A 24669-nucleotide genomic window follows, 5' to 3' on the forward strand; every position below is an offset into this window, starting at 1 on the left:
ACAATCCCTAGACAATAATTCAAACTATTTGTTGAGAAAACCCATGATGATAAAAACTGCATGCAACAAAAACACGAGACACCGTTAAAAGGCACATCATTATATTGACGTATTTTATTTATGCGTTGGTATACTTAATAAGTTTTTCGACCAGTAAAATCAGACTTTGTGTAGTTCACTCTTCCCTTTCCGCCATCATTTTATCCCCTACTCTCCATTCATATCGAAGAAGAATTACTCATGAAAAATTAAAACCACGTAAATTTCAGAAACTCATTATCGTGATTGAAATAGAACTTCAGGTAAAATTATTCGTATGCGCATGTGAATTATTACTCCAAAAATAATATTGTAATCTTAGCACATTAATCAGAAGTCTAAATCGGCAATCTATTCGCTCGATCGCAGTGCACGCGAGAATGTGATTCAAGGTTCTGCACGGAATTGGGATATCCCGATGAGCAACTATTACGTATTTAGATAGGTGTGTCACTCTGATTTGATTAGTTTTTTTTTTGTTTGTTTGTTTTTTCTTCTCTCTCTCTCTCTTTCTCCCCCCCCTCTCTCTCTCTCTTTGTTAATTTTATGGGATTTTCTTCTCCTCCACTCACGTCAGAAATGATATCCTCATTATGGATCCGTTTCAAACAGTTACCAACACTCAATATTGTCGTGATCAGTATCGAAGTGTAAATTTTCGGCACTCAGTATCGCCTCATTTGAAGGTAGGTTAGAGAATCGATTATGAAGGTGTTTGGGATACACACCTTTAGAATAATTTTCCATATCAATTGCTAAAGTTCAAATATCTCAGTTTGCGACGACACTGCTCTCGTCATACTTTCTTTCTTCTTCAGAAAACTATTGAACGTAATTTCTCGAAAGCCTCCTTTATTTCTCCTCTCATATAGCAGAAAGTTCTGTGTACATTTCAAGCTATAAAAGCTTGTTCCTCTGCAACAAAATCAAGCAGAAACGGAAATTTTGAAAAACCGCAACGAATATACGTGTTTTCACACTTTGGTCGTCGATATGTTTAAGTAGCAGATCAATCGATTGATCGCAAAGCACGACCACTGATTATAGTTGTGATAGCATTTACTTTGAGATCCTGATCAGTTTAGCTCATAGCAAATCATCCTGAGCGCTTTCATATTTCTTAAAACAAACTATGTGGAGGCCTCTATCAGAAACCTAAACAGTAAATTCGGAAGATTTTTAAAAGTCATTTTGTTGAAGACTGAGGACGAAGTTTTATGTTTTGGATTCACATCCAACCCAATGGATACGGCAAAAATTGAAAAAGTATGTTTATTAGCCCGGATTGAATAAGTGCAATTTTAAATTGAAGAAGGTATCTGGAACGTCGATCTTCAATCTCTCTTTAGCTATGACTAAGTGCATTTTCAAGCATTACAAACATAGCATTAATGAACATTTTTTGGGGAAGCTTGTAAAATCTGAGTTGAAAAATAGATCATTCCAATCTACCTTTAATTGTATCCAAAGTTAATACTTGAGACAAAATCGTGGGCATCAGTATGTTACAGACTTTCAGCCGTGACGCATCTCATTTTTTTTCTAAATTCATGTTTGATTTTGATCATGAGTTTGTACATATCGATGGCCAAAGTGCAAAACCACGAATCTCCGTTCGCGACTTAATTTCTTCTTTGGGAAACCAGTCAACGTAAGCTCTTGAAAACCTCCTTTATTTTTCATCACTGTCAGCTGGATATTCTGTTAATATTTCAAGCTATAAAGTTGGCTTATTGTTTTTTTTACGAAAAAATCTGCTTAAAGCAGAAATTTTGAAACAACGCAATTGAGACACGTGGTTTTGCAAATTGGCCATAGAAATACGAATGCACACCTCGAAGCATCCGTCATGCAATGCAAGTGAGGTTACTACAATATAATTTTAAGAGTGATGTCTGTGTTTTTTCTCATCAGCATAATCGTTAATCTGAGACATTCTTGTACGCTTCATATTCTCCTCTTCTATCACATCAATAGAGAAATGGACGTATTTCTGCCAAATGGAACTATGTGCATTAAGACATGAGCCCTGAGACCCATAAGGATACATACATAACAGGGCTCACGTCATAATGCGCATAGTTCCGTTTGGCAGAAATGCGTCCAAATGGGAAGCGCACAGTCAAACCGCATACGTTATGTAATTTTTTGTCGATAAAAAATTATGAGTGGCGTATGAGTTTGGCTCACCACAGCCTTTTTTTTACTCAGAGGGGTATCCCTACGCTCGGCAGGTAAAATCAATGATTCATCCTGCTCTGACGAAACCTATAAATTTCCCATCACATAATATTGACTATCATTGTCGGGTTTCCCTCACATCATTGCATTTTTTGTGGTTACCTGGTAGAACGAAAAAATTAGATGACCTGACCGACTGTCAACTCCTCGTCTCTGTGTTAGCAAAGCGCGTTATCGTGAAGATGCCAAATTTGTGAAATTTATTTTGATACGGTGCTGCAAAATAAAGCGCAAATGTCCTCACTTCAGAACTCATAGCAAAACAGGGCAGGATTCACCTTCTTGCCGCCAATGGGCCGCCTGTATTTTGCCGCCCCCCTCTCATTCGTTTTGAAACATCAATAAAAACCATCAAGTGAACGTGCCAGCGGGGGAAAGATGCAGAAGACGCGTTAACTTGTGTTGGGCACATTTTTTGGGAGAGCCCTGTCAACACTACTAGCAAAAGTTCACGGAACTTTTGCTAGTAGTTCCGTTTCCTAAGTTCCGTAAACCTATCTCTGTGTGGACAAGGCCTTCCATTCATAAGAAATGAACGAAAAAATTATGAAAGAACAAGCTTAAATGCAGTTTAATGATTTTAACTTCCGCCACCGCGTCGCGCAGACTGCAGTGTGTTTGGCGCAATGCGCGAAGTATTCCGACGGTCTTGTAGGCGCTAAGCGTTTGCACACTGACCGCGCTGTCTTTGGCGCAATGCGTGAAGTATTCATGCATTCTTGTAGGCGCTATCCGTTTCATGCTGACTGCAGTGACCGCACTGTGTTTGATGCAATGCGTGAAGTATTCGTGCAGTCTTGTAGGTGCTAATATGTGTTACATGCCGACCGCCGCGCCGAGGGCTTCTCCTTTTCATCTCAAGCCCTCGTCATCATTTCTCTCTAAGTCGCGCCGTTCCAGGCCAAATTGCGTGTTTCGTTCCTCTCTTAACTCGACTAAATTATAGGTGCTGTCTCTTGTATCACTGAAAGACGACAAAATTAGAAATTACTATAATCCCAGGAAATGAGAGATTTTGTTACCTTTTCTCGTTTGTAATTGTTTTTCTAAATTCGATTTTTTTTTATACCTACATTCAAGAAAATTGCAAAATTTGCCGCCCCCTAGATTTACCACCATGGGCCGCGTTCCATGTGGTCATCCCTTAATCCGGCCCTGTAGTAAAATAGAGAATATTGATTTTAGACATGTTTTATGCAGGGACTGGGAGGCTAGGAGGCAATAGCCTCCCAGGACACTGCTGCGGGGTCCCTGTGAGCCTACGACGATTTTTCTCCAGGTAACTTATATCTCCGTAATTGTATTATTTTTGAGTTTTCGTTAGCAACTGTTGCTGCTCCTAAGCAGCTCACAGCCCACATTGCCTATCAAGATATTGAAGGCACACTAATCGGCCGTATAAATACGGTCCCTAAAGGTCCATTTCGATGGTGAAATGTGGTTCACGATTTTCGGCGTTGCAGATTTCCTGTTATACTTTATTCTCTGAAAGGAAAACTACTAAACGTCATCTTTTGAAAATTTCAGTGATTTTCCTTCTCTATGTAAAGTATATTCTGAGAAAACTTCAAGCCATGGTGTTTGGTTTCGTCTTGTTTTGAAAAATAAAATAGGAGCGAAGATTTCGAAACACCACAACCGATATGAGCATTTTTGTTATTAGACCGTCGATATGATTTTTTATTGCAGAGCCTCTTGGTCATTCAGCCATTTTTTACAAATAAAAAATAAATTAAAATGCAACGTTCCAGAATGTCTACGAATTGAAAAAACTTGCTGTTTTATCTCGACTTTTAAAGACTCTCAAAAAATTCAATTACCTTTTAAATCACCGTAAATTAGCAAATCTACCAGAATAAATGCAACAAAATATTCTTGCAACGTATAGTTAATTTTCTGAAAAATTAAAATATGTTCAGAATCATTGCAATGTTTCAATTGCTCTTGAAAAATCTAATAATATTATAAATTAGAGTCAAGTTTTTGAACTGCCTAAAAATTACGATAAAAATTACGCTTAAGAATTACAACTTTAATTTGTGTTTCCATCCAAAAAGAGAAACACCTCGACTGAGGTACGTGAATCACTAAATACAAATAGGGCACATGTCCAGAAAACCAAATTGTTCAGGAGACACAAAAAACTGCTTATTTCGTGGTAGATATTTTTTAAACATAACGACTTTTCAAAAAATATCTACCACGAAATAAACAGTTTTTTGTGTCTCCTGAACAATTTGGTTTTCTGGACATGTGCCCTTTTTGTATTTAGTGATTCACGTATGTTTGCTGTTTCACCGTTGATTTTCTCAAAATTTCTTTTCCACACTAGCGATTTTTTCCGCTATCGCGGCAGAGCTGGCAATCATGGAAGGAGCCAGGTCTTTGGGTCAGCGGAGCATTTCGGAATCGGAGCACCGGTGCATTTCCGCGAGACTTCCGCACAAAGTTTCCGCCGAAATTTCCCCGCAAAGTTCGGCACACTCACGATCCGGCTCTCGATTCCACGCTCTCGCACGCGCACCGCAAGGTCAGGTATCACGAACCCGAGCGCAAAAAATAAACAGCGATACGCGAAACGGAGCGAAAAACCCGCATGGGAAACCGTCTCGTCGGTGTCCGATAATCGCGACGATGATGATGATTGTTTTTCTTGGTGGGGGTGGGGGAGGGGCAAGACTGAGGCGTCGATGACAGTTTCTTCGGTTTTCTTCGTCAGTCCGTCCCGTGTTTTCGCCGCCCGTCGCGCGTTTGTTCAGTGATCCGTCACGCGGAATCTGCGCGTGTGAGGAATTCGATGCCCAACCGCCCTTAGACCCTCTCTGCAGGTAATTATTACTTCGTATTCACACCGGAGGATTAGGATATTGACGTCGCAGGTGAATAGCCAAATCAGGGGCAGATAGTCAAAATATGACAATCTACGGAATTGTGTGAATTTATGGCAAAGTGCTCAAAAGTTTTTATCTTTTCGGAAAAATAACTCGTCCAATCTATCAGCTTTGAGCTCTCCTTGTTCTTCCCTTTTTACACGCCTCTCATCTATTTAAATATTGAAATTTTAAAACTTCTGCAGTTAAGGACATCCTGAAAATTTTACTATGCATATGGTCGTTCATGCGCATCGATGTATGTGCGATTTACCTGTAACCTATTTTCACTTTCGCTACGGTAGGTAGTTAATCGTTCATATTTTTCAAAATTAATCCGTTTTTCGGTTAGGGGTCGCTTCAGCGACTCTTCACCAGCTGATGGCCGTTGCCGTCCCGGTTAGGTGGGTCCCTTTCATGGGGGGGGGGGGGGGCGTTTTGGCGACCCTCATGATAGGGGCACTGTAGCAAATTTTTCCCCTCATCCAAAAAAAAAACCGATTTTCGGCGAATTTTAAAATCGTTAGGACTTCGTTGTAATCTTTCATTTATCTTCCTAATAGGTAAGAACGCTCTACTTTTACATGAAAAATCGAAGGACTACCCTAGGTGAATGAAGTATTAGGTCAGGGTGCGCGTCGGTACTGGACACGACCTCAAATTTTTAGTAAAGCGCGAAATCGGGCTGATGCGAATATACTCCGCAATATACCTCTCACTCTCAAACAAAACTTTTAAAGAACTGCATGGTCCGATGGTCCACATTAGCAGGCACACTTTAAATTATTTAAAAAATGTTTAAAACACTACTTTAAAAAAAAAAAAAAAAAAAAAAAGTATTGTGAACACAGGATAAACCAATTAGTGAAATGTCCTCTGTTGGCTTTGAAGGGGTCGAATACGACTTGAATCTGCGGGGAATATCATCCTACATTCAATTACTTGGAAGGCAGTAGAAAGGAGGCTTCCAACGTTCGGAAACATCCCAGATTTACTCAATTTAGCACATCCACCAAAAAGTCTCTAGGCTTGCTTGTGAAACAAAGCCACCGGTATCCAAAGTTGTAAAAATTTCAATGTTCACCGCATTTTTTAATCCTCGTGCAAATAGTGTACACTGAAATTTTAAATGAAAGGAGTAAGAAGATACTTCTACAATTTTATGGTTTTTTTTTTTTTTTTTTTTTTGGTAAAATTAACGGGTTTGTTCGCTCATTTCAGGGCTGTATATGAGTGCGTGAGGATTTTGACGCTCGTTCTGTCATAGTAAACAATTCTTTTTAAAGCGAGTTAATAACTTCAAACCTTAACATCAGACAAAGAAATTTAGGTTTCAATTCATACAATATTTTGTACACATACAAACATTGCAGAGATATTCCACCAGTTTATAATCGGCTAGTAAGTTTTCGTCTCTGCTTTTCATGACTTCAATTCAGGGTCCTTTTGCTTTGTCGACCTAACATGAAAAAAAAAAGAAAAATGTACGCTTGAAAAATGTGACTGCTTTTATCAGGGATCCTTTTCCTCTAGATAACACATACGTAAATAAACAAACCGTAACCAACGTATCGCACTCCAATCGTGAATTATGATTAATTAAATGCCGTGATGATGTTTACATCCATATGAAAATGTCTACTCTGTCGAAACTTGCAACCCGGATTTCAGCGTTGGATTCTAATTTTGCTCAAAAGAACGCGGTAATTCTTTGTGCTGGAATTGCGGTTTGCATTTTGTATGCTTTCCCTGCTCCAAACAACGATGAAATTATGACTTAATTATGAGCGCAATTATCTCTTGGTCATTTAACCCGCGTCGCGTCGCGTCGGGCGTCGCAAGCTCACTTACTGGTGGAGGTTGTGGCTGCAAAACGATGGCAGAGGTCGCGTCTATTTACGTGACCAGAGACAAGTAATATCGGACACTAACGCTAACCCATTTTATTACGGAGTAGTATTTTAACTACTTGGTGTCGCGAGAGTGATGAGAATGGATAAACATTCGAGCATGAGCTTACACAGGCAAACGGTCTCAGATTTCTTCTAAAGATGACCAAAAAGGTTTTTTACTCTGTTTCTGGTGGAGGCGTTTAGTACGTCCTATCGTGAGTGGTTTGCGTGCCAAGAGTCGCAATTGGATTGCATTTTGCAATTGGAACTATAAATTCTGGCTCCTCTGGAAAAAACACTTATGTGCATAGGGAAACTAATGGCACGTACGTCGTTTTTAAACCGGGCTTGAATTTATAGTTCCAAATTGCAAAATGTAGTCCAATTAAACTGCGGCTTTCTAGCTAACTAAAGACTGGTCGTAACTGTTTTTGCGGCGAAAAGCAAGTTACGTCATTTTTATGGAATTTTTAAAATTTGAAGTTGGAGAATCTGCCGACATGATCGTTAGAATCTAGGTCAGTTGTGCTGGTCACAAAATCATGTTTTGATGCTTGATTCTTGTAGTGCAACTAAAAATAATAAGATCCGTCCAAACATCAACTTTCTACGTTCAATATTAACCAAGATATGGTGCTTGAAAAATTCGGTTCATGACGTCATCCACCGCGATAGTGAGACCCATAGTTTTTTCCGCCTTGCTTTCATCTTCAACGTTGAAAAACCAGTGCAAATTTGCATCACACCGACTGATAAAAGCAAGGTGGAATAAACGAAGGATGTCGTTACTGTGGTGAATGACGTCAAAAAGCCGACTTTACAGAGGGCGATACCTTGACCAATATTGAATCTAGAAAGTTGCTGTTTAGACAGATCTTACTATTATAAGCTAATCTAAAAGAATCAAGTATCAAAACACAATTTTGTGACCGGCGCAACTGACCCATTAAACTGTGGCTTTTTAGCTAACTAAAAACTGGTCGTAACTAATTTCGCGCAAAAAGCGAGTCACGTGACTTTTATGAAATTTTTAAAATTTGAAGTTGGAAAATTCTGCCGACCTGATCTGTGGAATTGCTCACCGGCTAACGGTTGGCAACCTTGTGGAGAGCGGCTGAAATGCAGGTGAAAATCGGCGGCAGTAATGCACCGTCATCAAAATGCGGCCGCTTCACCGATCACCGGTGCGATGTCTCTGTTTCCGTCATGCGGGGCCTTCGATACAACGTCCTTTTTCGTCCCGCGGGACCTTCGAAGCGCCACGGAAAACGGGGCGGCAGTTGACGGATATGACGTCACTGTTGCCAGATCAGGTGAAATGCCATGAGTTGAAGTCCGTTCGTCCAGGAAAAGCAAAAGCGTACGGTATTTTATTAGTGAAATGTGAAAAAAAAATTGCCAGAGGTTCTCAAGTCTATTGAACAAATAAATTGGGGAACACACAATTATTTTTAGATGAACATAATAGCAGGAACACATAATTTTAAATAGCAAGGTGCAACACGGGAGTTCCAAAATAAATATTACACTTTTGCATTCGATTACTGGAGGGACTTTTTCTTGAAAGTTGGCAACATTGATTTTCCTCCATTCATATGTATGTGAAACAATTGATTCTTGCTGCGGCACCTTGCCTCGCTAAACATCAATATTTAAAATTGATTCAGAGGAACCGAGGAAACGGCTCATATAACTGAACTTTTTTGTCTCAGACCACCACCAGAGTTGATAATATGTACCGACGGACTAAAATTACAATCAAGCGAGACCTAATAATAATAAGAAACATTAAAATCTAATTCATGCGGTAAGACCCTCAAATAGGTGCTGGTATAAGATAGGGTCACCTCCTACAGAAAAAATGGTCTCAGGGCGTGAGATATTATATGGGGTCATTAGTAATGCACGTGTGTATCAAAGGTTCACGAATATTTTGGCACCTGTGACTCAACAACGCAAAATCTACTGAATTTATAGTTGTGTGAAATGTTATGCTCGTAGATCCCTCATAAAAAGTAACTTTTATCCCCTCAATGTTATGAAACTTAACTAAACCAATCAGCATTATTGGAATACCGAATGATGTTTTCCGTTACACTGGAAAAAATTCTCTCTGATCCAGAGTCCAGACTCTTTTAAAAAAATCTCAAGAAAAAATTCTCTTGATTCAATCGGATTTTTGCTTGAATCGAGAGCCAAGCCTCTTAATTCAAGCAGATTTCCTTTTGGTTTAAGTAAAATATCGATTGAATCAAGAGTATTTTTTCCTACTAATTTTTTCAAGAATCCGGACTCTGGATCCATGAAACTTTTTTTCCAGTGTTGGGAACTAAATTTAGAATTTTTTACCCGTCAACTCAACTGGGATTTCTCGTCTTAAAAATTTGCCCCAGCAACGGAAAGTCCCTTTTTTCGAATCCTAAACACATCTGTATATTATAAAGCCGTATAATTTTTCATTTTTCTCTGAACGTAACACATCACTTTATGGAGCCTTCCTGTCTCTTCGATGTATGTTCTTTAAAACAAAAAAGGTGTAAGTTAGACATACTCAGAGCTGACCATTCACCTTTCAGATTTCCGTTTTATATAATTTTTGAGCGACGCAATTACCGAGTCTCTCGGCTAATTATCATCAACGAATCAACGACAGAGAACTCTAAAAACAGACGATGCTGGCGCGAATTCACTGAACTTGAAAATGAGAAGAAAGAAAACACAGTCAGTCCTGTATTTTTGTAACATTAGACATATTTATGTTTCCTTGCTCTCACGTGCAACGTCTATTGATTTTCACCTTCCGCGTGTAGAGTTTCTGCCAAATTTTTGAAATGGAAAAAAAAGAAAGTAGTAGTAAAAGCATAAATCCTTTTCTCGTATTCACAAAGAACTCTTGCCTTGAGAACATAAGTCAGTTTCATGTGGTATAATTTTCATTTGAAAAGAATATTCATAGTCTCCACGTATCCGTTACTCAATTTTGCTAAGTTTCCATTCACCAGAAAATTATTCATACTCTCATAAAATGACACCCTTTGACATTATACTCTCTCTTAGAACATTTTTTCCTATAGATGATATGCTAACTACGTCAGAAAATTCCTCCTTCATGGTGAAGAGTGGCTTATATGGTAAACAACCAATTGCTGTTATGTCATATATCGATGGCTGAAGTCGAAAAATGCGGATCTCCTGCTGCATCGTTGCAAAGTTTCACAAATGGTCAAATTTATTTAACCAAACTTACCAACATTTCCTCTTGAAATTTTCGGTAAATTTTCTACACACATTCCAAAATACTTGCAAAACATTTCCAACAGATGTGTTTGCTAGTTTTCTTTAAAAAATAGAACAAAATATGAGATCTTGTAAAGGCACAATGGTTACATCCATTTTTCACGGTAACCATCGACTTACCAATGTTTTATTCCACGAGCGCCTATGAGTAAAAGAGAGGGCATTTTGATGAACATTTGACGCTCCTTCTTGTGAGGTACCTGTAAGACTGTGAACTCCCTTTGAATTATGTAAAACTGACCTAACCTCCTCCTAACTGTTCAGAAACTGAGGGAGAAAACCTAAGTATACACTGGAAAAAAAAACACATTGAATCTAGAGTCCAGACTCTTAAAAACATCGACAAGAAAAAGTACTCTTGATTCAATCAGAATCTAGCTTAAATCAAGAACCAAACCTCTTAATTTAAGCGGATTTTGTTTTGATTCAAGCAAAAATCCGATTGAATCAAGAGTATTTTTTCTTCTCAATGTTTTCAAGAGTCTGGACTCTAGATCCAATATGTTCTTTTCCAGTGTACCTAAAAAATCATTTATATTGGTAAATTTAAATCCTCTTAAAAAATACGCCCGAGACTGGTTTTGCCCCCCCCCCCCTCCCCTCCTCTGATGTTTTAGGTCACCACCCCATTTTGTTTGAAAAACTGAAGTTGGCAACTGGTAATGTTAAGACCCTCATTGAACTTCCCTCAAAAAAGATATCACTCAGGGTCAACGTACGCCATCAAGTTTGCAATTCCAGTCTCTCTCCCTTTTTTGATTTTTGTACCCAGGAAAGAGCGATGGCCAGTGGCACTTGTGAAAAACATGCAAATAACTAAAGCCTCTCCGGTTTGGCGACATTTGCGTATTTTCACTTGGTCGACTGTTTTGAAATTTTAGCTTGTTCGGAGAATTAATACATACGTCCTCAGATTGTGCAAGTTTTATCTCTCTCTTTAATCCTCGACAACACATTTACAATGACTATACCGCATGTCCAAACCACGGAACTCTCCACATCTTGCACCTATAATCAGGCCGTTATCTCTATTTCAAATCAGCGTGAAGATGAGCTGATTGGATTTTGAACTGTCTTTTCGTGTATTAAAACATGGATTTCTTTCAATTTCACCACACAATTGAATTTCATCGATTGAAACCTTGAGCCAATGGCAGAATAAAGGGAGACCCCGAAAAACAATTGACTAGATGTATTTTTGTCCTTTTTCAAAAATAGTTTCACGTATCTCTTCGCGATGCACGTCATCTCATTAGCCGAGACGGACTCTGTGCTTCACGTTATGAGTTGTGATTTTTTAACGACATTGCACTCCACATCGTGACAAATTAAAACCTTATTTTCCTGTTTGAAGGAAAAAAATAACAACATACTTCCTTGTTGGAAATTTTAATTGTTCAATGATTTTAATTTGGGTTGATCGGTGCAGTAATACAAAAGATCGAAAGAGCGGTTGAATTCTCCTCATCCCCAAACTCTGTATGGAAAAGAGGCCTCGTGTATTTTTAAAGAAAAAAAATGGATAAGGAAAGTGAAATCAAAAGTATATATAAATTCTAGATACCTGGAAAAGGCGTCACAAAACCCGTTTTGTATGAGATCGTGCAATTTCAACTCCCCTGATGGAAAAGAAATATGTTCTAAGAAAATATGAATATTTCTTCGCTATTTCCAATTACTAATGGAAAACTGATGAATGGTTTACCGTTAAAAATTATTTAATGGCAATGACACTTTGAAGAATCACATTTACTGTATCTTTCTGTCAGCTTTTCTAACAAAATACGTCTGATTTAAAATACAGTATTAAAATTCATACAATTCGTGTATAACTTACAATTAGTCTAGCAGCATACTAACAGCAGCAACTAACACTGTTAACTGTTAGTTAACTAAGCATTCTTAGTTAGGAGGTGACCTGAGATCATTACTTTCACTTAAATTTTTATGGAGGAGTAAAAATGCAAGAATTTGTTTGCGATATGACGATACAATCATAAAATATCAAATGCATCCATCGAAACGAAGAAAACAAGGAGCAACCTTCGTCACTCGGGGGAAAACAATTTTGAATGTAAGAAAGAAACGGAAGTTATACATCAAATGATCATCGCGATTTTAACACTTTAAACCCGGAAAATTGTCAGAAAAACCTTATTTAAATCGATTTTCCGTCGTTAATTGAATACCGAGCCAGCTGAAGATGGCATTTGCGGCACAAACGCAGTTACCTAATGCAATTTTACGAATACGCAGATCTCGTGATTCTCAGTAGTGTGAGAGTCTACCTCTTATGCACCGATCCATCAGCAATTGGATTCCATTTTGCAAAAAGGAACCATGAGCATTCCACTGTTACTTTGATTGTGCCACCGACATTCGTTGCAGCAAAACTTCGGAAATTGTGCAAAAAAATTTTAGAAAGGTAATTTTCGTCTTGAAATTAGAGTTTATTGGGAGTAATGATAAAACTTGTTTAGATAATCAGTTTATATTTGCTAGGTAAAAAAGTTGCACCATCTCAGTGTCATTGAAATTCTCTTGGTTCCCTTTTGAAAAATGCAATCCAATTGTACTCCAGCGAATGGCTTCATAACCTATCGAGATCTTTTATCGTTTCACACGACTATAATTACACTCTGACTAGTTGCAATCGTAAAATTTGGTATTTGAGGGCGTTTAGTTTCCTTCATGGAGAGCTTGATCGGCGTTCGCATTACGTCATACTTCACAAAATGGAAGAAATTAATTTAAAAAAATAAACCTCTAATCCTTTAATTCATGGGAGAATAGGGAAAAACAAAATAATTGACACCGCGGCGAGTAACTGTTTCCTCAGATATATACTTGACAGCTTTGATCTTGTCACGTTCTCAAATAAGTTTATTTTTCATTCAACAGACTCAAATAGCAAGATGGCTTTGAACGCTGCAACCGATGAAAGGATAAAAAAGAAAATAGCGACTGAAATCAATGAGACGGACGATGAGAAAATTGATGTCAACATAGAAATTGTCAAAGAATGGATCACACGACAACCACACCTTCCCCAAGACTTAGGTAAGACAAACATTATGAACTTGTGCGCAATCGATTGGTATTATTATTGCGTGATTGGTGTTATTAATCGCTGCTTAAAATATAATCATCTGGTACCTAATTAATTTTACAAGCATGAGAGACTGTGATTTACAACTCCAGCTGGTATAAACAGTGACACTCTCAGTCGGATTACTTTCTCCTCGAATAAATCAAAAATTTTTAAAAGAAAACTCATTTTTGGAGCTCATTATAGGTATTATTACTTTATCTCAATAATGGCAGCAAGGCGTGCATACAAGCCGCCAATGCGACGCGAGCTTAAAAACTTGCTTTTCAAAGTATTTTCAAAGTACAACTTCAATTTTCTGGATGTATACTTACCCTTATTCCTTTAAACTTATTAATTACTCGATTGCTATTGAAATATGCTTAATTATATACTGGTTCGAATTTTGCAGATAGAAGAATTCTACCTTTCTTCATCCGTGGCTGCAAACATGATATCGAGAGGACGAAAAGGAAAGTCGACACATACTTCACCTATCGCAGAACGATTCCCGAATTCTTTCAAAATCGTGACCCAGAGAGCAAGGAGATATTGAGGGCATCAAAACAATTGTAAGTTCCAAACAAATTTATACTGCATAAACGTTGTGGTAAAACCTCAAACAATTTGATATTTTATGCTCATCATGTGTACCTTTGTTGGTGTAAAAATATGCGTAGGCCAGAATTGGTCACTTTAATTTGTAAGTGCAGGAGGGCATTAAAATTAGATAGACACTGCGATTTTTAAGTTTGTAAGACATTTTTGAGTGCCTTGGATACCTATGGCTTGTTTTTTCACACATATTCTTTCATAAAATGTGTCACTATTTTTGTGTTAAATGAAGGAAAATTGGTCCTGCCGATGCAATTAAATGTGAGAAGAATGACCCTCTTCTAAACCTTGGCAGGTGCTCAATAAATCTTAAATAAAATCCTGTACTGGACCACGATATGCCGTTATCACAAAGCATGCAGTTGCCTCACAGTGTGTGTTTTCTGACGTTATGGATGGATGCTACTGAGGAAAAATAACACTTATAGAAGTTTTTTTAAAAAGTAAAGATAATTTTGAAAAAGTGAAATTTTTGCCCAGTGTAAGGGTGGCGAGAGGGGGGTTTTAAAACTAATGAGGGAGTGCCAACTGGCCAACTCCCCAAAGGACTTTGGGAGGATAGGGGACTTTGTCGGCTGAGTGTCGCATAGCGCCTGAGCGCGTCATAAAAGCGGCTTTTATGTATGTTAAGGAAATTTTAAGTTCAAAATTTTAGGAATTTTACTTTCATTTTCACATCTCTCATTCTGTTACGACGATGGTACATGACATTCTCTGGATGTTTTGCTCCCGAGCGTTCTGAGAGTGACATTCTTTTGGACACGAGCACTAAGATTCCATTATTTGTCTTCTTGTTCAAATGATTTTATTGCACAGACAGGCTGCAGATGAATGAATGTAGAGATTGACCTCTGAGTGGAATAAAAGCTTTTGGTAAAGTAGCTCACAAATCAGACGAGCATACTAAGAAAGTCTGAAATCAAGTATTTCCCGTAATTATTTTTCCCCTAGCGGCAACCAGTAATGCCATCCATCTTTCTGAAGCGTGATTTTTATCATTTTATAATATTTATCCTCTCGCAATTGTCAATTATTAAACCGCGCACTGTTTATCGTGGTGAACGCGCAATGCGTGAAGTATTCCTACAATCTTGTAGGCGCTCCTATGTGATAGGCGCGTACTGTGGTGTGCGCGCAATGCGTGAGGTATCCCCACAGTCTTGTAGGCGCTAATATGCATTCCGCGCCAACCGTGCTGTGTTCGGCGGGATTGGTTTAACTTGCGGAGCCAGAGTTTTTCAACTTGTCACCACCAATAAGTTTTAACACACTCTGTATGGATTACTGCCATTTAAAATGATAAGATAAAATCATATAGAATCTAACTAATTTTTTTCTGTTCAATTAACAAGCGGTTGACACCATGCCGCGCATATATTTTTGCCTTCGCTGGTGCGCGGTGGTTCTTTAATTGCTATGGCTGCTTGCTAGGTACAGCCAGAACTGTTATATTTCGAAATAATTTTTGATGATTTACATAACACCAACACTGCTCTGACGCTGGTCTTTGTGAAGCCATTTGATAATAATTGTGTTTCTTGGACGATTTCGACCTGTATTCTGATTTTGCAGCAAAGCGTTTGTCTTACCCGACTTAACTCCAGATGGCGCTCGTGTTACATTTCACTCATTTACAAATGAACCGGTGGAGGAATTCGACCCGGCTGCCCTCTACAAGATGCTCTGCATGATAGGTGACGTCCGCATGGTCGAGGAACCTATGATCTCCGGAGACATCTTCGTCTTCGACGTCGGCCACATGACGCTCACGCATGTTGCCAAGCTCGCCACACCCTTGCTCAAAAAGATACTCCTCACTACACAAGTACGTAGCCCACTATGGTTTTAATATGAAGATTTCTTTTAAGTACTATCCTGCCGTGATTGCAAAAAGGCAGTAAGTGCAAAAATGAAGTTTTGAGAAAACGTGCTTAGAAGCGTCTGACTGGAAAATTTTATTGAGAGAAGCCTCCGTTCTTTGTCAAATTGCCACTTATCATCCGAAAGACTCCTAGAAATCGTTTGGATGATTAAAAATGGACCAATTTTATTTCAGTCACATAAAAAGGGTATTTTTTACTTTACTACTACTTCGCATGAAGTCAGCCGTAGGTGATATCTTCTGCAAGCTTTCGTGATTGCGTTTTGATCACGACAAACATAATTTCAGGTTAGAGATTGGCAGAAGAGGACGGCATATCACTTGAAAGCACGGTTTTCATGGGCTCTCTGGAGGAATATTGACACTTACTGCTGTCTTGCTTGAAACTACGTCATTTTTGCACACTTCGTTTTTATAAAATGAATATGAATTTTGCTGTTTTAGCTATTTCAAAGACTTCACCTGAATGAGATTAAACGGATTTTAAAGGAAACTCAATTTCGAAAATTTGTCACTTACTACTCTCTTCGCTATCACGGCAGAAATATTGAGACTCCACTTAGGTGCTATACTGGTATTGTGCAAGTTTTTAGGTTACACCACGAAGAGAAATGATCCCGTGATGTACTCTAGTTTGTTACAGTAATTGATTCAATGAGAAGTGCAGGAAAGTCCCAGTCTTTATTTCCTGTTCGGTCATTTCCTTCCTCGTATCCTTATTCAGATCAAACAGACAGGATGAGAATAAAATAACATTTATCAGTGAGATGTGGTCGATGAGAGCATTTTCCTCCATAGTTTCAAAGGGCCAAATAATGAACTTCGAGAGGAATCTTTGTTCGTTGCAAAGTGACTCATTTTTTCCTATCATGATCCTTGAAGTTTATCGGTGACTTTACAACGCTCTTCCTGATGCAGCGAAATCGCGCACGTGGGTTAGAATTATTTTATTTTCCAGATTTTTTACTTGCATCAAAACTGCATCCACAATTGTCTCTAAATCACTATATTCATAATTGAGGGGCTTGGAGGACAAGGCGCATAAGTGCAGTTTTTGACATTTCGAGAAATACGTGTTCTAAGTTTCAAAATTACACAGAGCCTCGTGGCGGGAAGAAAGTTCAAACTGACTTTTTGATTCTAAAAAATTGGAATTTTGGGACCTTTTTCATAGAATTTGCATAAAGACTAGTTTTAGTTGACTTCATGAATATCTCAATTCTTTCAAAAACTGCTTTTATGAGGCTCGTCTTCCAAGCCCCTCAATTGAGGTTGATTGTTCTCAGCAATAGTTTGCGCCCCTAACCACTCTACTGTGTATCAGAATCTACTATTATCTACTTACTAGCTACTATTCCAACAGTAACTTGAGGGTAAAATTTTAAAAAATAAATAAATGAGATAGACTGAGACAGGAATCGAAATTCGCCGTTATCAATGACACTGTGATCGTAATTTCATAATTTATAAGATCTGCTTAACAACAAATGCAAGAAAGCACGACCAATCGGTCCCGCGGACCTTATTAACAAATGATAAACATACACGAAAACTATGTTTGTCCAATAAACTTTTTTCTATTATTCAAGAAAGTTCTTTCGCTACAATATCAAATTCATAATACCAATACATTGTGTTTAAATACATGGAAGTACAGTTTTCCTACGAAATCAAATTGACACACTTTATTTAGGTGCTGTATTTGTCTTTGGTGCCAAAATCAACAAATCTGGATGTACACATATTTCCACCAGAAGAGAGAAAATCCAAAGAGTGCAGAATAGAGTTTGCTGAAAACATTATAAAACAAGCGAAAACGATGAAGAAGTTGTTGACAATCGTAACGAAGTGCTTTTATAAAGCAATTATGAAATGAACAATGGAAACCAACGTATTCTTAATATTTTGCTGAGAATGTTTAAATAATTTTATCGATGATACAATGCTCCCGGCATTTACATTCACTCTATCCTGACAACAGTAGTGCATGGATTATAATTGGGCAATTTGAATAAAAAATTATAAAAGCAAAAAGAAAAGAAGGAAAAAATGTCATAACTTTGCTTAGTTCGAGGCGTTGAACTGTTGGAGCGTCTCAGGGTCAAGTTCAAGTTATGTTTTGGTGATCGCATGAGACAGGTAAAACACTCGGAGAACGTTTGCATCAGTCCTACGTAAGACCTCGCCGTAAAATCAGTCGCAAATAAAACTAGCCGAATATTCCAATTTAAAGATTCAAACCTTGTAAGCGTTTTAATATTATTCTTCACAGCCTTCCGATACATTATTGAACCACTCATAGCCTTAACGGTCCTAGAATAGTAAATTTTATTTAATACTTTTTGCTGTCACAATACTAGATGAAACACGTGCTCGTGGTTTGATGGCGAATTTTCTGAAGGTCGTTCAGGAAACTTCTTTAGTGTTTTCCCTTCATTAAGAATTAACATCGATCTAATTAGCGGAGCAACTTTTCCTTTTTAAACTCATAGATTTGCAGGGAACTATATCTCTTCGAATTGGTTGAGTAGTCAATGAGTCGAGGGATTTAGCCAACGCCTCTCTCTCGTCACGCCCAATTACTGATTTAGCGAACACCGACGATTTTCGCAAGTTGAGAATACTAGTTTCCGTCCCCCTGGTAAAAATTGGCAATAGAATCTGTGTTCCAAAATACCATAGACCTACAGCCGGCTGTAAGATTTTCAATAGCTTCTATAGCCGGCTATAGAATTTCTTGTAGCCTTTTATAGCCGATGGCGACTAAGCAACAGCCAGGCGATAAAGTGTATCGATGGTGAAACTGCAAAAGTGCGTATATCGGTTGCGATGTTTGAAAATCTCCGCTCCTATTTTATTTTTTAAAAGGAAACCGAAGCAACATTGTGGCTACAAATTTTCACAGAATATTCTTCCCATAGAGAAGAAGAATATCCGAAGTGCTCAATAAATGATTTTAAGTGTTTTTCCATATGAAAAATAAAGTATGATAGGAAGTCTGCAACGCCGCAAACCGATATACGCATTCCTGCAGTTTCACCATCGGTATGCTAAACGTTACTGATTACGAATGCCAGGACTTAGTGAGTTTTTGGACTACTGCTCTCTTTTTGGGCCGTAGTACCTTGATTTATTTTGCGAGGAAAGCTCCGTACTTTTGATGGATGCCTGCCATTCCTAATATATTAGAGCGCCTTCAGCTTCGTATGATACTGTGCGATACCTCTGGTGTGAAACAGTTGCTTCAAGCGCCACGGCACGCTGCGGCGCGGCAGGTGGGCAGCCAGCACGAAACACGCATTGGCGCCTACAAACCTAACAGGGATACTTCACGCGTTGCGCAATGCGTGAAGTATCCCTCTTAGGTTCGTAGGCGCCAGTGCGTCACCGCTCCGCTTTGTGTTAGGCTCTAATTTAATCTGGTGGAGTCAGCGTTATTCAACTCATGATTTTGAAATGTTTGCACATCCTGTATGGATTATTCTCATTTTAATTGATGAAAAAAATATGTATTACAGGAAAATATAATGTGTGTTTTGTAAATATTAAGGTGGTTCCGTATCAAACTTAATGATTTCCAAAGCACACGAATTTCTACACAATTTCTTATAGCCTTTTATAATCGATGGCGAAAACGCAACAGCCAGGCGATAAAGTGTAAAGCCCGGCGATAGGAACTACTATAGCCCGGCTGCATAATTTTTTATCGCTTCGTATAGCCCGGCCGTATGATTTTCTCCGCATTCTACAGCCAGCTACATGATTTTCTGTAGCCTTCTTTAGCCGGCTATAAGAATTCCCATGGTATTTTGAAACGCAGCTCTTATCGCCAATTTTTACCAGGGCCATTTAAGCGCGTGTGAAACAATCTATCCATATGCTGTTTCATCATCCAGAATCCATTATTTGGGAGGGATCTACTCTGTAGAAAAGCTGCTTGATAACTTGCAGGAATCGCCACTGGTAGAAAACTCTGCGGTCATTTTTTTTGGACGAGATAATGTTATTTTCAAGTCAGCAAGCAAACAACAGTTGGACACAATTTTGCAATTAGGAAGCACTATTTCTGACTTATCTGTAAAATAACATATCTACGCAGGTTAACTAACGGCACGAACGTTGTCTCTAAAATGAGCAGGAAATAGTTGCTCATGTTTCCAAAATGCAGACCAATTTACGTTCATGTACGAAATTCAAATTCAGCTCATCTACCAAATCGTGGATTGGTGGAATAAGGCAGAAAATGAGGTGGTGCGATTTGCGGAAGGAGCTCTGGCAGGATCGCTATCAGTGGTGGTTGGGTGTCGCAGAACACACGGAAGCGCTATGAGAGCGAAATTTTAGTAGCAGTCATTTTTGTAGCAAATTCATGAATGAGGTAGAATTTATCGTCGTAATTAAAGAAAATAATAAATGTGCAAATGTTTATTTCCTGTTTTTCTCTTGCAGAATGCGTTCCCACAACGGTTGCGGGAGATCCACTTGATTAACGCACCTAGCCATGTAGACAAAGTTGTCACCATGTTCAAATTCTTCATGAAGCCAAAAATGAAAAATAGGGTAAGCCTCAAAATTTCGAGCATTTTCATAATTTTGTTTAGACCAGACTCAATGTATAGAAACTTACTGGAAAAAAAAATTAATCAATGATTGGTAAATTCAAAATCATTGGTGCTTTAAAAAGCTGTATAAAGCGCTCTTATGCGGTTACCACATGTCACAACCTAAATTTTGAAACTGTTTGCTTCCATCAGGTTAAGAATCTAAATGTTTGTAAATGCAGTCACCCTTCATATTTTTTGTAAAAAAATGAATAGCCTGGAATGCTGAGTGTCTAATAAAATTAATTAACGAACAGTCTCCAACCCACCGCTGGTATGAGTTAAAGATAGTAACTGCCTTTTAACTAAATTTTATTCCCCGCCATTGAAACAAAAAACATTGATGAAAAGTACTTTTATCAAATTAGAGTCCCTCTACATGCTGCCTAATCGCTACTAATCATCAACCCCAATTTTTGTTTGTTTTTGTGACATATTTACTTTATGATCAATCTTAATTACACATTACATACATTACATTGGTTTTAGATACATATTTTTAGGTATTGATTTTCAATACACGAACTCTTATGCAGTGGGAGAATATATCTCCCTTTACTTCTTGCCTCACTCCATTTTACAATTTATATTTTTCAGTGGCACATTCACACTGGAATCAAATCATTAGCCGACTTCATACCTAGAGAAATGTTACCCTCCGATTACGGTGGTGAAAGCAAATCATCAGATGCATTCCAGAGTAAGTATGCAACATTGGTACAATCATCTTTTTTTTAAATGACGTAATTTGTATCTGATGACTGTCTCGGCGTGTTCAGGGTTATTCGCAGGCGGTATGTGTGAATTCACTGAGTGTAATTGAAACATAAACACTAATTTATTATTCATCAGTTACTTTTTGGCTTCCTTGCCATGTTCTGCATAAAATTTGATGAGGAGACACAGATTGCCAGAATTTGACGGAGATTGAATTCTGACGCATCTTTCAAAACGTTTGTGGTTTGACCACCATTTTGACGGTCCATTCCTAAAAAATTAATTTTTTTATGAACTCTGAACCAATTGAATATAAAATAGAATTTACGACCTCTTATTGTGATTATCGGTCTTGGAGCGGATTGATATGCATGTCAACGCCCCTTTTCTTCTGGAACATGCGCAAATTAAATTTTATTAACAAATATATGTCTATGGAAATTTCATAATGGCTGCAAATCGCAGCTCACAGTGTCAACTTCTCGATAAAAGTACCCTGACGCATGAAAGTCCATATTTTATTACTTTAAGAAACAAAGGCAAAGTTTGAGGACAGCATCTTTGAATTAAAAAGAATTTAGTTCCTGGATAACAAAAAAAAATTCTTCTGCGTCTATTAAGGCGTAAATTGTTTATGATTATTATTCGTAAATGTACTGCAATTTAAAAAAATATGGTAATTAAAAACGGGATTTAATGCTCAGCGCACCACACCAAAATGTGCATAATTTTTGATCTTTGTTATCTGTCGCTTCTTATTTAACAATTCATTCCGAGTTGATTACAATGAAAATGATGGCATTCGAAAAATGCATAAATCCATTGTAGCGTCACAAAATATTCGATTTTATTGAATGTTTTTCGAGAAAAACTATAGCCGAAATACTCCTTGCAAATTTCTGCTAATATTCTAGAGAGAGTGGAAAAAAACAGATATCTTAAGAGAAACTGTTGGGCAGTTTTTCTTAATGAATAAAACAGTAGTAAAGATTTGGAATTTTCCGATCAGAGATGTGCATTTTTCGGCTGTGGTCATTAACGTGCCGATGACTGCAAAAATTAAGCATGCAAAATATCATTAGAAAATAGCATTGTATTTGAGATACACGAGAGTAAACATTTCAACACGTTCTACAGTTTCATTCATGTTCTTTGATGTGAAACTTTTTCAGAGGAGTGGCTGAAGAAACTCAATGCTTATAAGACCTACTTTGAAGGACAAGAGAATGTCATGGTTGACGAAAATAAACGGCAAGACAAAGGCAGCGAAACTGCAAGATTCAACGAAAACAACATTTTTGGTCAGGAAGGCGCGTTCCGAAGGCTGAACATTGACTGATCTCTATATCTACCTTATACTCCGCTCAAACTAAACACTTAAGTTTCAGTCATGCTCCGACCATCGAAATTGGCATTCTGCGTGCACTTCTTTTCATTTTTTCTTGTTCCGTCAATGCAAGAAACTGTTCCGAAAGAAGATAGACAAATATTATGAATCATCGTCATTGAAGTAATTGAATGTCAAGTTTGAAATGTTGATGGATGCTGATAGTCTTGCCAAATTTTTTCGCTTTACAACAAATGATTGGAATAAGCCGAGGGTAAAATATCTCGATTTGGTAATGCTCAGTATCATTTGTGCAATGTATTTTAGCTATCGTTCTTTTTGTCTGCTCAAGTAGTCAAAATTAATTAGTTAAACAAATTAAAAAGACATCTGAATGCCAAAGGGAACTTTGTGAAAATGAATTAAATCATTAGGAACTCTGTTTAGTTTTGTAGGCTTTGCGTGCTACATATAGTTTCTCTTGATTAATTTTCATATAGTTCCTCTAAGCATAAATACGTCTGAATAGACCCTACTCGCCTTAAATCGAGGCTGCATTTAAAGAAGCAGAAAACACAAAAACAAATCGACAAATGCATCGACGGTTTTTCTTGTAACAACTTCATTTAAAAATTAAGGCAATGTCATTGATGTTGCCTGTTAGATTCTAGTTTAGTTTTAAGTTTTGACGTTGTAAGTTTTTGTATAGACTTTTTTATTATATTTAATTTTATTACTGCAATTAAAATATTAAAGCTCGCAACGTTTTCGCTGTTCATTTTTGCTTGCTGAGCTGAAATAATGTGATCGATTGACGATATTGAACGAGGAAAATACTTCTATGTTATAGTTTGTCTTTTCGTACTTGTTGGAGAAATATATTATTAGTCGGAGAGGAAATCGTCAATAATCAGCATGTAGCATCAACGCTTTAATCATCCTAAAATAAGGAACTATTGCTTTTTTAGAAATTTCCTCATGATTAATAATATATAATATATATCCTATAATAATATATAGAAATATTGCACACTGCGGGCGATAGGTCTTTCACCGATAAATTACGAATATTCAACGATAAGGCGATTGGTGTAGGGATACGTAAAGTACGATCATAGTCTTGTAGGTGCTAACGTGCGTGTCACGCCTACCGCAGTGTGTTTGGCGCAATGCGTGAAGTATTCGCTCAGTCTTGTAGGCGCTAATATGCGCCACAGTTGCACGCCGCCGACCGCACCGTGTTCGGCGCTTTTATTCAAACGGGCGGAGTGGAGCAGTTTTCATTTTGCTTGGTTGTTTGTGCCGATGCACGAAGGCGAAAAATCAAAACTAATAAAATAAAGAAACTTTACTAAGATGGAGTTTCTGAGCACACTGAATGCATTATTGTTATTTAAAAAGTGCTACATAAATTCCGACTAATCTTCCCCTCTTGATTCACACATGTATCGACAGCCTTAAGTAGAGAGCATTAAGAGTGCATTGCCTCACTGGGCGATTCTCCGGTCGTTGTAGTCGATAGCCTAAGTCCATCGCGAAGGCCGATATGTCGCTAGATGCGATGTTGTTATAAACGAAAAGTTAATACATCGGTTGAATCGGAGTTCAGCCGGGACATGTCAAATTGCGTCCTTATACCCAATCGGTCGTTAAATTCGATTTCCACTGTGGATATTTCAAACTATTTTTAATCGCCTTACCCTTCGATTAGGTCTAGATTATTTCATTTTTAACCATTACGTCACTGAAACTAATAATATTGCAATCTAAAAAAGCTATTCCCTGCATTGTGGATTGTTTTGGGTTAGCAGTTTGTACTTGGCAATTAGTTTTTGACTCGGAACGATTTATTGATGTGAACTAGTCGGATCAATCGTTTCTGATCGATAGAGAGGGTTATGAAAATCATTTCATAGACATTGTGGAGATGATAATCATTCTTAAGTTGATCAAATCCAGCCCCTCATATGTAAACACGCAGAAGGAATAACTGCAGTCTAAATGAGATGATAGAACTTGTGTGATCCTTTCGTTTTAATTTTCCTTTTCTTTTTCGGTTGGCAATGGGTTAGAAAATAAGGTACAAGAGGCTTCTGAAGA

The 24669-nt window shown here is 37.9% G+C and overlaps 1 protein-coding gene across 1 annotated transcript; it reads left to right on the forward strand.

Annotated features, from left to right (window-relative positions):
- Nucleotides 1-4957: 4957 nt before the first annotated feature.
- LOC109036175 (retinol-binding protein pinta) lies at nt 4958-23328 on the forward strand. Its single transcript, XM_019050155.2, has 7 exons — nt 4958-5108; nt 13241-13399; nt 13840-13999; nt 15615-15867; nt 20374-20484; nt 21123-21225; nt 22415-23328. The coding sequence occupies exons 2-7, from the start codon at nt 13255-13257 to the stop codon at nt 22579-22581; spliced, it is 939 nt and encodes a 312-aa protein (XP_018905700.1). The 5' UTR covers nt 4958-5108; nt 13241-13254; the 3' UTR covers nt 22582-23328.
- Nucleotides 23329-24669: the final 1341 nt, after the last annotated feature.

This window comes from Bemisia tabaci, chromosome 2, assembly GCF_918797505.1.
Source record: "Bemisia tabaci chromosome 2, PGI_BMITA_v3".
NCBI lineage: Eukaryota > Metazoa > Arthropoda > Insecta > Hemiptera > Aleyrodidae > Bemisia > Bemisia tabaci.

Bases quoted from the DNA above. Each gene is read 5' to 3' on its own strand.
- LOC109036175 (XM_019050155.2), top strand. From the start codon at position 13,255: ATGGCTTTGAACGCTGCAACCGATGAAAGGATAAAAAAGAAAATAGCG. The intron at 13,400-13,839 runs GTAAGACAAACA...CGAATTTTGCAG, and splicing joins ACACCTTCCCCAAGACTTAG to ATAGAAGAATTCTACCTTTC. The intron at 14,000-15,614 runs GTAAGTTCCAAA...CTGATTTTGCAG, and splicing joins TTGAGGGCATCAAAACAATT to CAAAGCGTTTGTCTTACCCG.